Below are 17,500 nucleotides of genomic sequence, written 5' to 3'. Positions count from 1 at the left end.
AAAGCAAAGGTTTATTTTAATGTGAAATGTAAAGTCATAAGGCCTTTCAGTTCTCCTGTAATCACTATATAAAGTTAAGAGATATATTCTTGAATAATGGCAGTTGAACATGGCCAGTAATATTGCAATTGATGAAAGAAATTGAGATATTTAGGTAAAGCTAATTACACGTGGATAGGAATAGCATAATGTTTTATAGAGATAAATAGATAGGCCTTTAAGCAATGACAGTTAAACATGACTAACAATATAGACATGACTGAATTTTGCAAAGATAAAGATATAATCTTCTTTGTCTGCGTCTTTTCCCACTTCTATGTGGGGTCGATGTTTCTGGTCAGCTTTCTCCATCTATCTCTGTCCCACACTTCATCACCGCTTAATCCCTTTGATCGAAGGTCATCCTTGATTCAAAAGATAAAGATATAATATAGATAGATAAATATAAATGATCAGGAACATAAACATGACCAGGAGTATTATATTGATTGTAACAATTGCAAGTATTTATATATTGGCTAGGACGGTGAACATGCCTAAGTATGTGGACATGACTAGGGATATGAACGTGATCAAGAACAGAATTTTCTAATGATATAAAGGTATTTTAGATTGTGGTTACAAGTGACCAGGAATGTCATTTAGAAAGATGAAAGTATCTGAATAATGTCAGGTAGACATGACAAGGAATATTGTAATAAAGAAATTAATAGCTACTCTAATGACAGTTACCTGTGATTACAAACGAAGGAAACCACTACTGTGAGTCTAGTATCCGTTTATGCTAAACATCGGACATCCTGTCGAGAAGAGAATAAGGTACGTCGCAACAGTGATGGCGTTTTGTGGTTTTCTCTCAAAAAGGCCGAATAGCGATATCTGGCATCTCTCTATGGTCACGTTGACTATACTGTATATTTCTTTGTAAGAAATGAAAAGACTTTGTAAGATTGCTTTAGATTTTTGTAGTTAAGCTTTGAAAACGAAAACAAAATTACCATAAATACAATAAATATAGATTATGATTTTTCTACTTAACCCTTAAATAAGAACACTTTAAAATTAAAAATTTAGAATCGAATGCCCCCGTGCTAAGAATCAAATCTGAAGAAAATAGTGGGTCACTTGCGGAAATTCTATGCGGCTGCAATGGCAACACCGCTTATCCACAAAGTCGTGAGTGGTGGAGCGTGGCCTCGTCACCGCTGGATAATACTGGATTGAAGGTTCATTCCGATGAACAGTGTTGTATTGTGAGGAGTTCCATTGTCTCCCATTTCGTATTACCAGGTGTGTACTTCACAATGAGAAGCCTTTTCACCAACTGAAAGCAGATCCTTGACAAAATTGCTTTTATGTAATATGTAGGCATATATAAAGTGAATATAAATATACTGTTCATAGTGTGTACAAATGCATTGCTTATGTGTATATAGTTATATTTGAGTATTTATATATGTACAGTATATAAAAAGAGTAAGAACTTATGTAAAGTGAATGTGTATAATGCGAATATTCATATGACGAATATATATATATATATATATATATATATATATATATATATATATATATATATATATATATATATATATATATATATATTGTGTGTGTGTGCGTGAAGAGAATATTTATTCATAGTGATTATGTGCGCTTTTAATGTATAGTTTAAGTGTATTGTATATATTTATCAATCTAATATATATATATATATATATATATATATATATATATATATATATGTATATATATATATATATATATATATATATATATATTATATATATAATATATATATATATATATATTATATATAATATATATATATATATATATATATATATTATATATATAATATATATATATATATATATATATATATATATATATATATATATTATGTATGTATATGTATATATACAGTTAGTATATATATATATATATATATATATATATATATATATATACAGAGAGAGAGAGAGAGAGAGAGAGAGAGAGAGAGAGAGAGAGAGAGAGAGGGGGGGGGGGCAACAACAACAAATATAGGTGTGTCTAGTCTACTGTAGGTGAAAGGCTTCTGCCATGTCCTTATTCATGCCTGGCGTTTGGCCAATTTTTCTTCCTCAATCTGGACACTGTAGATTGGTGATGGTCGGAGACATTTGTATGATAGCTCACAGCAAACCAATCTAGTAAAGCTTTGCTGATTCACTACATAGGCGTGTGTGTATGCACTTGAGATTCATACTGGTAAACAAATCCACTTCGTGAAGAATTCCAGCCTAAAGTACCAGAAGCCAGATTAACCTTATTAGCTGTTTATTGGCCAAAGTTTCGACAAATCACGTCCCATCATCAGAGATATGAATCTATGATAGACTTATTAAAATTGATTCAGTCATAAAAGTTACGAAAATCAAAATTATTTAAAATCAAAAGCAGAAAATTACTTTAAAACGCCATATATATAACTTATGTATTATGACTTTGTGAATGTGTTCTCCAAAATTTCAATGAACATTGAAAGCAATAAAGTAATCCACGATTGTTTCAAACTAACTGTCCCCTTCTCGTCTATTTGTTGTGTTTCTTTAATATGGCCCATATAAAGAAAATTGTACACATTGATCTATGTATGTAGTAAACAATAAGATAGCCTATAATTGAAGTGAAATTAAATTGATCCGTTTGGAAATTCTGTAAGTTTAGTACTTTAACGGCTGATATGTCTTTATAAACACCAATTTTATTCACCTTCAGGACATCTCATTCATCATGAACATATTCGGAGTCATAACTACTCTCGACTCTCCCTGGGATCTCGGGAAGATTCTGCTCCTCACACATCTCATCTTGGGGTCTATAAACTTTGCTCTTGCATCATCGTCACAGGTAAGACACGGTGCCACAAACTATAGTCAATTTCTTTTAGCGATGCAGATTTGCACCGACTCGCAGCGGTGCCCTTTTAGCTCGGAAAAGTTTCCTGATCGCTGATTGGTTGGACGAGATAATTCTAACCAATCAGCGATCAGGAAAAATTTCCGAGCTAAAAGGGCACCGCTGCAAGTCGGTGCAAATCTGCCTCGATAAAAGAAATGGACTATAATCATTTATTTTTCGAGTAGGTGATCCCATTAGCGGCACAAATTGCACCTTATATTTTTGGAAAGAGTAACTATTCAGGGGTTAGAAACTGGCAGATGCCACCCTAGAATGTGCTGGCTAATTCTTTTAGAATTGCTCTCCAAAGAAACTCGTCGCACTGTAAATTTTGACGGACTTTTTGGTAAAAATATTAGTGAATATAGTGATTATATTGGCTATAAATTCCGATGAAGTTAAGATATCTTCACATTTTTCATACTATTGGAAAAAACTTTCAGCTATCATGTAAACTGTAATAATGCCCTAGAAATTAGAAAAACATAATTTTTTTTATTTTTTTTAAGTGATCAGAAGTACAATAAAAATATCTGTTAATTAAATGAAAGGGTTTTGAAATTTTGATGGTTTCTTTACTTCGTGCAATATTAAACTGAAAATAAATCTGTATATATCTAAAAGCATGAATTTATAGACTTCGTGAATATTGCAGGTAGTAAGCTTCATTGCCTCGGATCGAAATTTTGATTTGCAAAATTCTCCAAGAAGGGGAAACCCATTCTATTTATCAGTAACTTTTGCATATTCTATCCCAAGGACTTGTCTCTGAAATCCTCTGTTTGTCACCCAGATCTATGAAAATCTAATAAGTTATTTGCAGCTTGTTAGGAAAGAAAGCATGATATTGGCAAGCACATTTTTACAAAATTCTGCAGATATATCCGCAAGTGGAGTTCCAGTTTTGTAACATAAGACTTGTAGGTCATCATGCTGCAGCCCATATCATATTTAAAGCTTTTAGTATAGCATGCTCTGGTGCTAGTAATAAAAAATTGCATGTTTTGGCAGATGGTTCTTCAGCTTTATCACTATGCCTTCTATTTATACTTTTGATTGATGGTATACATCTTTGACTATAGTTTTTAAAGTGTTGATATTTCCATGAATGATCAAAGTGACGCTAGTTTCCATTTAATACCATAACTAAACGACGTGCTCTTTTCGTATATTTATATCTCTCGTATTATTTTCACTGCATTTCAGGGCTGTGCCGAAAGCTCCTATAGAACACAGTGTTGTTTTTTATTTGCCATATTCTTCGACAAAAATTTTCATGTTATTTTTCAATTGCTGAACAGCATGAACTACATTTTCGATATGAAAACTATGTCTCTCATTTTACGGTACAGTATCAGACATGATCCATTTACATAATTCCTTCTTAGTTTGGACTTTCACTAAATTCATCTTCACAGACTACGTTTGAAATTAATACCCCTTGTTGGCCCAAGACCAGCCTAGTATAAAAGCAAAATATACCACTTCATTAATGATTCTTGTCTCCTGAAATAATTGTTTTTTCCATCCCTTAACTTGTGCCTCTGCTTTCCAAACAGTATCTTTTAAATTTCATATCTACTTATCAAGTTAATTGAATTGAAAAGAGCCTGCCAGAATGGCTGGTTCGTAGATATATTTTCTGCCTTTTCTTGCCACTTTTTTCTAAGTCACCTAACTTTATTAATTTGGTGATAACAAAATTTTAGTTCTTGTCTTATAGAAATGTGGACATTTAGCCACTTTGTTTCCATTCCTTTACACTAGTCAGTGCTTTTCTTTTCGTTCTTGGCTTTTGGAATTCTATCCATTTTGTGTTAAATTGTTTTCATAATGTTCCATTTCTTTTATATGACTTTTTTATCGTTTCCTCTGTATTCTATTATTTTTCTTTTCCTATCACATATCTCTCTCTCTCTCTCTCTCTCTCTCTCTCTCTCTCTCTCTCTCTCTCTGCAAAGCCCGTTGTAGGCCTACCACAACAAAAATTTACCTCAATTGCATACGTGACTTTAACTTTAGAGTTCAAAGCTACTTTGAGTGAAAGTTACACAAAATCTAATAGACGTAAATTAATTTTTCAGAGTGAATATGATGACACGAAATTCTACTTTGGGGAACCACCTGGTTATGTCCCCCAGCCGGAGGCTCTTGGGTCCTTAAGGCGCATCAAACGACAGAGTTCTCCTTCAGGGACTCCATCAGGAAATCCTTCCAGTAAGTGTTCAAACTTATTTCTCTCTATAGCTCCTGCAGTTAACATAAAGAGTATCTTCTCCCCTTCTCTCTATGTCTCCTGTAGTTAGCATAAAGAGTCTCTTCTCCCCTTGCCAAGAGGAAAGTAGTCACTGAACAATTGCATTGTAGTAGTTAACCTCTTGATAGAAGAGGAATTGTGTGTTAATCTCTGTGTTGTCAGGATTATGTGGACAGAGGAAAATGTAGAAAGATTAGTCCAGACTATTCGGTGTATGTGTAGGCAAAGGAAAAATGGGTCGTAACAAGAGAGAGTGATTCAATGTTGGACTGTCTGGCCGGTCAAAGGACCCAATAACTCTCTAGCGATAATATCTCAACGGTTGGTTGGTGCCTTGGCCAGCCTACTACTTACAGTATATAGTTGAAAAGAAGTTGGACAGCCAGAGCGAAGAAGGGAACGAAGAACGTGGTACGCTGCAACAGATAACTAAAATTTGAGTTAACCAAGAGTTTAATTAAGGGGCGCACAGGGACCTTAAAATTTTGAAGGAATGTCCACAGTGTACCACGGGATATGCATTGCTGGCGCAATTTTGCGACGCTTTAATCTATCAGTCTTTGATTCAGTTGCTGGGAAACATTTGGACTACGTTTCGTAGTTACTTATAACCGAGCTCTAAAGAATTCACATGTCTTTTCTGAAATCAGGATTTTACTGGAAAATATCGTTCTTTTATTTTTAATTGAAGTGTTATCAAAGTTAATAATATATCTGGCATTTGTCACATATTTTCTCATGATTGTGCTTTGAAACTATCGTCATTGTATATACTGTATATGCAATTGTAAAGGTCTTTACTTCTTGTACCTTAAGCATTGGGAACTACTAATTATGTCGGCTACACTTCTAGATATTGCCATGCAATCTTGTAGACTAATGCGGGATGGGTTCAACAAGGGATTCCATACTAACATATTCAGATCTATTACAGAACCCTATAAATTTACTGAATATATTAGATGTAGGAAGCAGTGGCGTAACGTGGGTGTGCGATGCGCAAAGTGCAGCCACTTACAAAGGGTAGCCAGTGATTTTGAGGTATTTTTTAAGCAATGAAAGACAAAGGCGACAATTATAAGTAAAAACAGAGGACATTTTTGGAGCTTGAGGATTTTCCTTTTCAAAATATAACCCTTGTTGAGAGAGCACCTTTGAATCCCGATAAGCGATTCGATAACTGTCCCGTCTATTCTCGCAGATTATAAATTATTTTATAATGTACATGACTTTAAACAGTCAAAATATTTTGGAATGATATTTGATAGCACATTATATTGATCTCAGACGGACCAGTCCTCTCAGTGATCCGTTATGTTTCGATCGAGGCTCAGTGTGTATGTGGTATAATCGTTATTTGTTTTTAAGGAAACAAAAGGAGAGACCACAAAGTGCATTTTGCATATGATTTTGGAAAACGTTAATGAGTAGGGAATTGATATTGCTGATTGCAGAGGACAAGATTATGACCATGCTGTTGTAATGTCTTACACGCACAATGGTATTCAGAGTTTAATAAAGTATGGGAATACAAAAGGTTTAGATGTTTTATTTATTTAGCCATCAACACCTGCTATAGACAGTGCCAAAGGTGTCAGAGGATATGCAAAAACTCTTGCTAAATTAATTTCATCTGTGTGCAGGCTAGATATACAAGTCGACATATCAAATCATTGGTTGTTTTCAGTACAACTAGTTTGGCATCTTTCCCATAACTTTTCTTGCAACTACTGCACTTTATGGGTTTCTCAAATTTGTCAGGGTCTTTGTTGCAGCCTTCAATAAACTCTTCTTGCTTCTATGCCTCATCAGTATGTATAAACTTAAAAAGATCGTTTTTAACATCTTCAGGGGCGGATTTTCATGTTGATAGTGTGTACAAATTTCCATCCTCCCAGTAGGCTGGCCAGGGCACCAGCCACCCGCTGAGATACTACCGCTAGAGAGTTATGGTGTCCTTTGACTGGCCAGACAGTACTGCATTGGGTCCTTCTCTCTGGTTACAGTTCATTTTCCCTTTGCCTATACACACAGAGCGAATAGTCTGGCATATTCTTTACTTATTCTCCTCTGTCCTCATACACCTGACAACACTGAGATTGCCAAACAATTCTGCACTGTAATTGTCCAGTGTCTACTTTCCTCTTGTTAAGGGTAGAAGAGACTCTTTAGCTATGGTCAGCACCTCTTCTAGAAGAAGGACTCTCCAAAATCAAACCAGTGTTCTCTAGTCTTGGATAGTGCCATAGCCTCTGTACCATGGTCTTCCACTGTCTTGGGTTAGAGTTCTCTTGCTTGAGGGTACACTCGGTCACGCTGTCCTGTCTTGTTTCTCTTCCTTATGTTTTTTTTTATTTTTTTTTATAATTTATATAGGAGATATTTATTTTAATGTTGTTACTCTTCTTAAAAATTTTATTTTTCCCTGTTTCCTTTCCTCACTCGGCTATTTTCCCTGTTGGAGCCCCTGGGCTTATAGCATCCTGCTTTTTCAACAAGGGTTGTAGCTTAGCAAGTAATAATAATAATAATAATAATAATAATAATAATAATAATAATAATAATAATAAGTCATCACAAAAGTTTTTGCTGATATACTTGAGAGGTCCTGATTATCTCTTTTAATCAAAAAATTTTGCATCTCTTGTGAAGGATTGTCTTTGTTGCTCATGTGGCCTTGTAGCTCTAGTCAAGGTCCATCATCTAGTTGCTGGCAGATTCTGTGCAAACGAACTTTCGGCTATAAGTCGAGAGACTGCATTTGCATTCATAGTGCGTTCTACAGCCATATCCACAGTTTGTGTTGCAAAATATTTGAAGATAACTGCACAAAAAAGGCTTCCTTTAGAAATAATGCCTTTCAGACCAGAGTGCGTTTCTTCAATAGTTAGCAAATTCAAATAGTGAAGAGTAACATATCTTGAATAATTTGGCTTTCCACCGCCAAGATAGACGTCTGTCATTTTTTCAAGCATATGGGTAAAAATGTCTACGTCCATTACTTTGCACAGCTCTGCTAAATAGTAAGTAGATATCTGCAAGTGCTATATACTCTCCCCAGTACTTGGCAGTAGATCCATGGATCCCTTCTACTGTTTTATTGTAGAATCTGAAATAATGAAACATCAGCTTTACAAACTCTGGCTTTGCGTATTCTCTTTATTTGTTTTTTTAATGTCTTCTATTGCAGTAATTATTCCTACATACATATCTTGATTTCCCTGTTGATAAATCTCGAGTGCAGTTGATAGAAGAACATATAGGCATCTGCCCCATTTATAGCGTCGTTCCAACAAATATTCATTGAGTGATTCTTTTGACTATGGCCCCACTCTCAACAAAAAATGAGTCAGTCCCATTTCCATCTACGTAGGAACCTTAGACTTCCTGATAGCGGTGCGTGATGTGAAAATCACCAAGCAAAACAAATGCATGATCAAACTCTGACTTAAAACAGCATTGCAATTGGAGAGCATGATTGGTAATGCATAGATCATACGTGATAGGGATGAATTTTTCTCCACGCTCATCAGCAACTTTAAGACTTCGGGTGACAGTCTCTTTGACTACCTCATATCTTATTGGAGGTAACCCTATGTTTTAAATGTACCCCAATGTTTGAGGTAATAAGGGGTCACTGGTAAATTCCATCTTGACCACATTGGTGTGTTATTGATAGATTTACAAGCAATGCCCAAGTAATATCTCTCCATTTCTCAATTATATATGATTGTAGTTCATTAATTTCAGTTACGTTTAATTCAAAGCTAGCAATTTTTAACTTTTTACACACTGACTACAGGTCAGGTTCAAATACTGTTAATGTGCTTTTCGTTTTCCGGATGCATTTTTCAAAGGAATATTTAGTTCATCCTTGACCTGAGATGGTGATATACAGTTTTCTTGCATCGGTGCTCATGGTGATTCTTCTAGGGGTCCTTGAGCTTTTACAAACATTGGTACATTTTGGTAGCAAATTCCCTTGCGTATCATGGTGAGAACCTTCTTCAGACAAGGTATTAGTATTTTCATCATAATTGTCCGATGCTATACCTGTGGAAAGATTCTTTGAATCATGTAAACAATCTGGCAACGACTTATGTTTTTCCATCATAGTTTGTGCTAATGCTGTTTTAGCAACATGGTATCCAATGCAATGAGCTAAATTATTTAAAACATCTAAAACTTCTCATCCTTTTCAGACTCATTGTTTCCCATGTTGTAAATTGAATTACTAAGTTTGCTTTTTGATAATCTCTCTTCACAAGTTAGAATTTTTATCCTTCAAGCAATTTTCATCGATCAATAAATGAAATGCAAATCTTTTACAGAGGTGTGTTTGTAGTGCTTGAATATATTATATGTAGGGAAGTGGGTGGGGCAATTTGGGTACCGTCCAAGGTGAAGAAACATCACACTGTGCCAGTGACCTTTGATGAGAGAGAGGGAGAGAGAGAGAGAGAGAGAGAGAGAGAGAGAGAGAGAGAGAGAGAGAGAGAGAGAGAGAGAGGGGGGGAAATAATTTTTGGAGAGAGAGAGGAGAGAGACTTTTATTCTTTTCTAGTACCTCATCGCATGATCAAATGTTTTTAATTCAAAAACCTTAAAAAAAATTCTGGTATTTTAATTTGGTTAAGAGTAGTGCATGTATGAGAATTCCAGATTCCAGTAATGAAGGATTACAAAGTGTTAAAAATATTTTTCAAACTTCTTAAATCCGAGATACTGATTTAGCACTAGCCACTGCACAGGTGGGATTTGGCTCATTGATACGGAAATTTATGTAAGAAAAATATATTCCTAATCATAAAACTTTTCTTCAAGTCCCTGGGCAGCCATCATCAAACTGCACGGAAGGACAGTTCCCGTGCCAAAGTAAAGGATGCATCGGGAGGAGTTTCCTCTGCGACGGATTTGAGGACTGTCAGGATGGAAGTGACGAAAAGAACTGCAGTAAGTTGGGAAGATATATTGTGTATGATATATGTTTTATGATATATTTGGTACTGAAAGTTACTAAATATCTTTTAGTTGTAGAATTTCCAGGTAGAGGACCCTTCCTTAGTTTTAGTTTCATTTTCATGTAGGTCTTCCATGTAGAGGAATCTGTCTTAGCTATGCTCATTGTGCAAACATTCTAAACAACATTTGCTATCTCAAAAACGTCAACAAATGGCCCTTATACGAAGAACTCTCTCAAAACATGATCATAAGTGGGTAAGAAAATTGTAAAACTGGAGGAACTGACCTCAGAACACTAATAAATTGCCCGTACTTCAGTGTGTTGCCTAGTTTTTTTTTTTTTCCATTTTAAAGAATCCCGTGTGTTACTTAGGCCTTTTTTGGATTTTTTATATAACAATTAACATTCTTGCATTCAGATTAAAGATGAATTTATATTCCCTTGGTTTTTAGGAGTAAATATATGAAAACATTATGACTTTTGCTCCATGTGACTATATGGAAGTGAAATAAAAGTACAAAATATTTGAATTACCTTTTCATCATCAAATGTCACTTTGACGTTTTCCCCTTTTCTGGAATCTCTGTTTTCCCTTTTTCTTGAATCTATGTTTTCCCTGTTTACTGGAATATCTGTTTTCCCTTTTTCTGGAATCTTTGTTTTCCCTTTTTTGGAATCTGTTTTCCTTTTTTCTGGAATCTCTGTTTCCCCTTTTTCTGGAATTTCTGTGTTCCCTTTTCTGGAATTTCTGTGTTCCCTTTTCTGGAATCTCTTTTCCCCTTTTCTGGAATCACGGTGTTCCCTTTTTCTGGAATCTTTTCCTATTTTTCTGGAATCCCTGTTTTCCCTTTTTCTGGAATTTCTGTGTTCCCTTATGTGGAATCTCTTTTTCCCCTTTTCTGGAATCGCTGTGTTCCTTTTTCTGGAGTCTTTTTTCCCTTTTCTGAAATCTGTTTTCCTTTTTTCTGGAATTTCTGTGTTCCCTTTTCTAGAATCTCTTTTTCCCCTTTTCTGGAATCACGGTGTTCCCTTTTTCTGGAATCTGTTTTCCTTTTTTTCTGGAATCCCTGTTTTCCCTTTTTCTGGAATTTCTGTGTTCCCTTTTTTGGAATCTCTTTTTCCCCTTTTCTGGAATCGCTGTGTTCCTTTTTCTGGAGTCTTTTTTCCCTTTTCTGGAATCTGTTTTCCTTTTTTCTGGAATTTCTGTGTTCCCTTTTCTGGAATCTCTTTTTCCCCTTTTCTGGAATCACGGTGTTCCCTTTTTCTGGAATCTGTTTTCCTTTTTTTCTGGAATCCCTGTTTTCCCTTTTTCTGGAATTTCTGTTCCCTTTTGTGGAATCTCTTTTTCCCCTTTTCTGGAATCGCTGTGTTCCTTTTTCTGGAGTCTTTTTTCCCTTTTCTGGAATCTGTTTTCCTTTTTTCTGGAATTTCTGTGTTCCCTTTTCTGGAATCTTTTTCCCTTTTTCTGGAATCTCTATTTTCCTTTTTTTCTGGAATCTGTTTTCCTTTTTTCTGGAATCTGTTTTCCTTTTTTCTGGAATCTGTGTTCCCTTTTCTGGAATCTCTTTTTCCCTTTTCTGGAATCGCTGTTCCCTTTTTCTGGAATCTGTTTTCCCTTTTCTGGAATCTGTTTTCCTTTTTCTGGAATTTCTGTGTTCCCATTTCTGGAATCTTTTTCCCTTTTTCTGGAATCACTGTGTTCTTTTTTCTGGAATCTATTTTCCCTTTTTTCTGGAATCTGTTTTCCTTTTTCTTTAATCTCAGTGTTCCCTTTTCTGGAATCTCTTTTTTCTCATTTCTGGGATCTATTTTTCTTTTTTTCTGGAATTTCTGTGTTCCTTTTCTGGAATCTCTGTTTTCACTTTTTCTGGAATCTGTTTTCCCCTTTTCTGGAATCTGTTTTCCTTTTATTTTGGAATTTCTGTTCCCATTTCTGGAATCTCTGTTTTCCCTTTTTCTGGAATCTGTTTTCCCTTTTCTCTGGAATTTCTATTTTCCCTTTTTTGATTATCTTTATTTACAGGTGGATGCAAGCCAAAGGAATTTAGGTGCGGCGATGGAACTTGCATTGCCAAGAGCAAACGATGCGATGGAAAAGTTGACTGTGTCTATGGGTCCGATGAGAGGGATGGCTGTAAGCATTTCCTTTTTTTCATCTTTGCTATAGCTCCTCTTAGAAATCATTTGTTTCTCTTTTATGATATGTTAATAAGTTACCTAATGAAATCTACGTTTTCTAAAGAGCCTCGACCAGAAATAAATTATAGTCTTAGATTAAATAAAAGTAAAATTTCATATCCTCTTGACTAAGATTTGCAAACGGTTTCTCAGTTTTAAAAAAGTCTATTTTCCACTTTGAACAGATGACAAAGTAAGGTTTACTCTAAGTACAGCAAAGCATTTTGAAAACGTACTTGATTTAACATAGTAAAACTAGTTTGCTCTCTGGGTGATTGCAGTAACGATGATCAATATCAGAATATTTAATTTCTGGAAATTACAAGAATAGATTCAAGTCCAAAATATAATCCCTTCATTTTATTTAATGAATTTATCAGAATTCTCTCAATTCTACAGTATTCTTGGTATGAATATATTGATTAAAATCTATGCTATTAGACCTATTGGAAGTGGCACTAGCTTGAGGGTACACTCGGGCACACTTCTATCTAGTTTCTCCTCCTCTTGTTTTGTTAAAGTTTTTATAGTTTTTATAGGAAATATTTATTTTAATGATGTTACTATACTTAAAATATTTTATTTTTATTTTTATTTTCCTCACTGGGATATTTTCCCTGCTAGGGCCCCTGGGCTTATAGCATCCTGCTTTTCCAACTAGGGCTGTAGCTTAGCATTTAATAATAATAATAATATTTCTACCTGTCTACTTGCAAACAGACTTTAACTCTTTTCAAAGACTGATAGATTGCGTAGATTTCCTCAAAGGTTTCCTTAATGAAAGGGGTAAGTTCAGTCTGTTTCCCTTCCACATAATAAACCAATTAGTATATCTCTTTATCATACCAATCAACATTTATATTCACGATGACATGATTACGGTAAAATATTGTTTTGAAGTTGCAGAAACATAAAACCATAATGTTAAGCTATATTTTTTTTTAATCTAGAATCAATTTCTTCAAATAGCCTAATTGGCACTTCTACCGGAGGTATATATATATATATATATATATATATATATATATATATATATATATATATATATGTATGTATATATATGTATATGTATATATACATATATATATATATATATATATATATATATATATATGTATATATATATATATACATATATATATATATATATATATATATATATATATATATATGTATATGCGTATATATATATATATATATATATATATATATATAATGGGGGTGAAGACTGCATTATTGAGTAACCCCAATAACTATACTTGAAATTAATGCAAGGAAAAATGCACGAGGTTTAGCCATTTATAAACTCCAAAATTCTAATATTCAGGTATCAGAATGGCACTGTGTGCTTTCATTTCTCTCCACTTATTAAGGAACGTTTATTATAAAGAAATTTATTTAACCTGAAAAGATATTATTCTTTCAAGCTCCAAGTTACCCGAAAGGTAAACATCGGGAACTTTAGTTAGGAGGCTCTTTAGTTGGAAAAGCAGGATGCAATAAGCCCAAGGGCTCCAGCAGGGAAAAATATAGCCCAGTGAAGAAAGAAAATAAGAAAATAAACAAACTGCAAGTGAATTAATAAACAATTAGAATAATTTTTTCAAGATCATCATCATCATCATCTCCTCCTACGCCTATTGACGCAAAGGGCCTCGATTTCAATAAGCGTAGATGATGATGATGATGATGATCTTAGAAATTTTTTTTTCATTGTTCATTACTTCACTTGTAGTTTGTTTATTTTCTTATTTTCTTTCTTCAATCGGCTATTTTTTTTTTTCCTGCTGGAGCCCTTGGGCTTATTGCATCCTGCTTTTCCAACTAGAGTTGTAGCTTAGCTAGTAATAGTAATAATAATGGTAATAATAATCTTTGACACACGCATGATCAATTTAGAACTTTATATATTTACCCCTTCTATTTGCTTTTCTGTTCCTTTTTATAAGATTGAAATTGGAATATTTAGGTTCTTTTAGCTCATTTATATAAAACTAGTTTGACTAAATTCCAGTTGCATTTTATAAGAATGAAATAATTTACCATTTAGCCTTTCATAAAACTGATCTTTTTTTCGGCAAGGTCGACTTTTTTACTTCATAATGTCAAAGGGTTGGTATGACCTGATTGCTAACGTCTCTGTCTGGTGTTTGCCAGAAGGGGTTCGAGTCCCACTTAGACTCGTTAGTGCCTTTAGTGTCTGCAACCTTACCATCCTTGTGAGTTAAGGTTGGGAGTTTTGGGGGAGCCTGTAGGTCTATCTGTTGAGTCATCAGCAGCCATTGCCTGTCCCTCCCTGATCCTAGGTTGGAGGGAGAGGGGGCTTGGGCGCTAATCTTATAATATATGGTCAGCCTCAAGGGCATTGTCCTGCTTGCTAGGGCAATGTCACTGTCCCTTGCCTCTGCCATTCATGAGCAACCTTCAAACGATCAATGAGCCCACATTCGGTAAATCTCTATTATTACTAAATGTTGTTGCCATCCTCTATCTCTCATGCCTCGATGGAGAACAATAAATGTTTTAATTCTGTTAATAATTTCATCCTTCTAAATTGAATGCGGCAGCCTTGCTTGATTATGTAAGTGATACCTAATTCAGAGGCACAGATTGGTAGGATACTTATCTAATTATGCTTACAACGAAATGGTGTAAAGTATATTCCGTAATTTGTCTAACATGTTAGGGATCTGAAAAGAAAAAAAAAATAGGTTTTATTCACCGGTACACCCGGTACAGGCATTCCACTATCTCCATGTTTACTTAGTCTAAATTGTAGATTCAAGTCTATGGAATATATATACTATAGCTTCTAAGTACTGCCACTTAAGCTACAGGATAAAACTTTGGACAGGTGCAATCGCAGTCATTGTAAATTCAAAAACATTTCTAAAACTAACGCACTGAGAAATTTATATAAGTTTTTAAAAATTATTTCTGTTCAGTTTCATTGATAGTTTAAAAACTTTTTTTTAAAATGGGAAAAGTTTTCTCTTCTTAAACAGATTTACAAAGTATGCCATTTACAATTATTCTTAAGTAAGTTCTTTGTTCTCTCTATTCAGGTTGCAAACCAAATGAGTTTCAGTGTAAAGACATGGTCTGCATTCCAGACATCCATCGCTGCAATGGCAAAGCAGAGTGCAACGATATGTCAGATGAGTACCTATGCAGTAAGTATGCTTCTTAAACTGTAAATGGCCTGCAGAAACATGTTAAAATACTATACACAGTTAAAAAAAACCGTAATTATAATCGGAAATTCTCCGTAAAAACATGCTGTTCTCAGCCGTATTTCAGTAAAATACAGGCGACCGTAATTTTACCTTACTTTGTTATTTTTCTACGGGTTGATGACCGTAATATCACTCCTTTTACGTCCATATATTTGCTTTTAAACCGGTGAAAATCCTGTAATAAATGTTGCCAGACATTTACTGTTTTTTCATGCAAATTTTTAACAGTGTAGCTATAAGAAAATATTTGTAAGATTGTTCCAAATATATTAAGAAATGCCACAATACCATTCATAACTCTTTGACGACCGATGGGTGTAATATATATGAAATTGATTTTTTTTTTCTCAAATATTCATTAAGAATCAAATTTCGCACTTAAGCTGAAAATATCTCAGTGATAGTGGTAGAACCTTAGTTGAACTTCATCTCAGTTGGTTTGGAATAACGAATCAACCAGTATATCAGCTGAGCATGCGCTAAGTCCTATTATAGTCAGCCTTTTCCCTTTACTTGGTTAAGTGTAGGAAGCATATGTGCATAAATTTTGGTATATTTAGGCTTGATATGCGCCTTTGATCGTTATTAACGTTATCCCAAACATTGTATAAAGACTTTGGAGACATTTTAGTGAGGGTAATGATGTCTGGAAGAATGTTTTATTGTTCTAAGAACTTTTCTATTGTTATAATTGTTTTAGGCCTAGTTTTGAGTATATCATATGAAAGTCCAACTTTTCTCACGTTATACAAAAGCAAATCTAGAGGTTTTGTGGTTGAAAAAAAAAAGCGATAACGTTATTCAAATTTTAGCAGTCCTTGGTTTTACACTTAGAATTATTTTTACGGTAATTTTATCTCGTGATTTATTGTATAATAAAAAAAATCTGGGTCACATTGGAAAAACTATAAACCCTTTTTATACAAAATTTATTCAACAAAATGAAATATTTCTCAAATTCATATTTATTATATCTTTCTTTACGAATATATCTGTATGCGTAAGTGCCATTTTTATTTTTGCCCACATATTAAAAAAAATGTATAGATATACCCGTTCTATTACAGATCTGATTATTCTGTCGTAAAATATAGCCATTTAGAAAGAAAAGTTAATAGCCCAAATTATAGCTGTCATAGTAATATGAAAATGTTTCTCGCTAGTGCTCATGAGCTCAATCCTGGAAGGTCGTCAAAGAGTTAAGAAATACTAGCATATTCAGATTTATTGTTGGCCAATACAAGCCAATATATCTCACTTTTATAAACAGAATATGATAGGCTGTTTTCAGATTCCTTTTGGGACACTATATCAAGTGGTTTAGTCTGTGATTTTAGATTTTGTATATTCATTTTGTGACACTATATCAAGTGGTTTAGCCAGTGATTTTAAATTTCGTAGATTCATTTTGGGACAATATCAAGTGGTTTAGCTAGTGATTTTAAATTTCGTAGATATATTTTGGGACACTATATCAAGTGGTTTAGCCAGTGATTTTAGATTTCGTAGATTCATTTTGGGACACTATATCAAGTGGTTTAGCCAGTGATTTTAGATTTCGTAGATTCATTTTGGGACTCTATATCAAGTGATTTAGCCAGTGATTTTAGATTTCGTAGATTCATTTTAGAACACTATATGAAGTGGTTTAGCCAGTGATTTTAGATTTCGTAGATTCATTTTGGGACGCTATATCAAGTGGTTTAGCCAGTGATTTTAAATTTCGTAGATTAATTTTGGGACACTATATCAAGTGGTTTAGCCAGTGATTTTAGATTTCGTAGATTCATTTTGGGACGCTATATCAAGTGGTTTAGTCTGTGATTTTAGATTTTGTATATTCATTTTGTGACACTATATCAAGTGGTTTAGCCAGTGATTTTAAATTTCGTAGATTCATTTTGGGACACAATATCAAGTGGT

General features: G+C 34.1%; 1 protein-coding gene across 1 annotated transcript in view; it reads left to right on the top strand.

Annotated features, from left to right (window-relative positions):
- Nucleotides 1–1,131: 1,131 nt before the first annotated feature.
- LOC137616165 (low-density lipoprotein receptor-like) overlaps nucleotides 1,132–17,500 on the top strand; it is an 18,659-nt gene continuing 2,290 nt past the window's right edge. Inside the window, exons 1-6 of the mRNA XM_068345826.1 lie at nucleotides 1,132–1,290; nucleotides 2,761–2,892; nucleotides 5,028–5,160; nucleotides 10,025–10,153; nucleotides 12,187–12,297; nucleotides 15,407–15,514. Coding sequence (XP_068201927.1) covers nucleotides 2,776–2,892; nucleotides 5,028–5,160; nucleotides 10,025–10,153; nucleotides 12,187–12,297; nucleotides 15,407–15,514 — 598 coding nt within the window. The 5' untranslated portion in view covers nucleotides 1,132–1,290; nucleotides 2,761–2,775. The remainder of the gene's footprint in view (nucleotides 1,291–2,760; nucleotides 2,893–5,027; nucleotides 5,161–10,024; nucleotides 10,154–12,186; nucleotides 12,298–15,406; nucleotides 15,515–17,500) is intronic.

Source organism: Palaemon carinicauda, chromosome 22, assembly GCF_036898095.1.
Source record: "Palaemon carinicauda isolate YSFRI2023 chromosome 22, ASM3689809v2, whole genome shotgun sequence".
NCBI lineage: Eukaryota > Metazoa > Arthropoda > Malacostraca > Decapoda > Palaemonidae > Palaemon > Palaemon carinicauda.
Note: the sequence above shows the minus strand (reverse complement) of the source record. Positions and strands in the feature narration are given on the sequence as shown.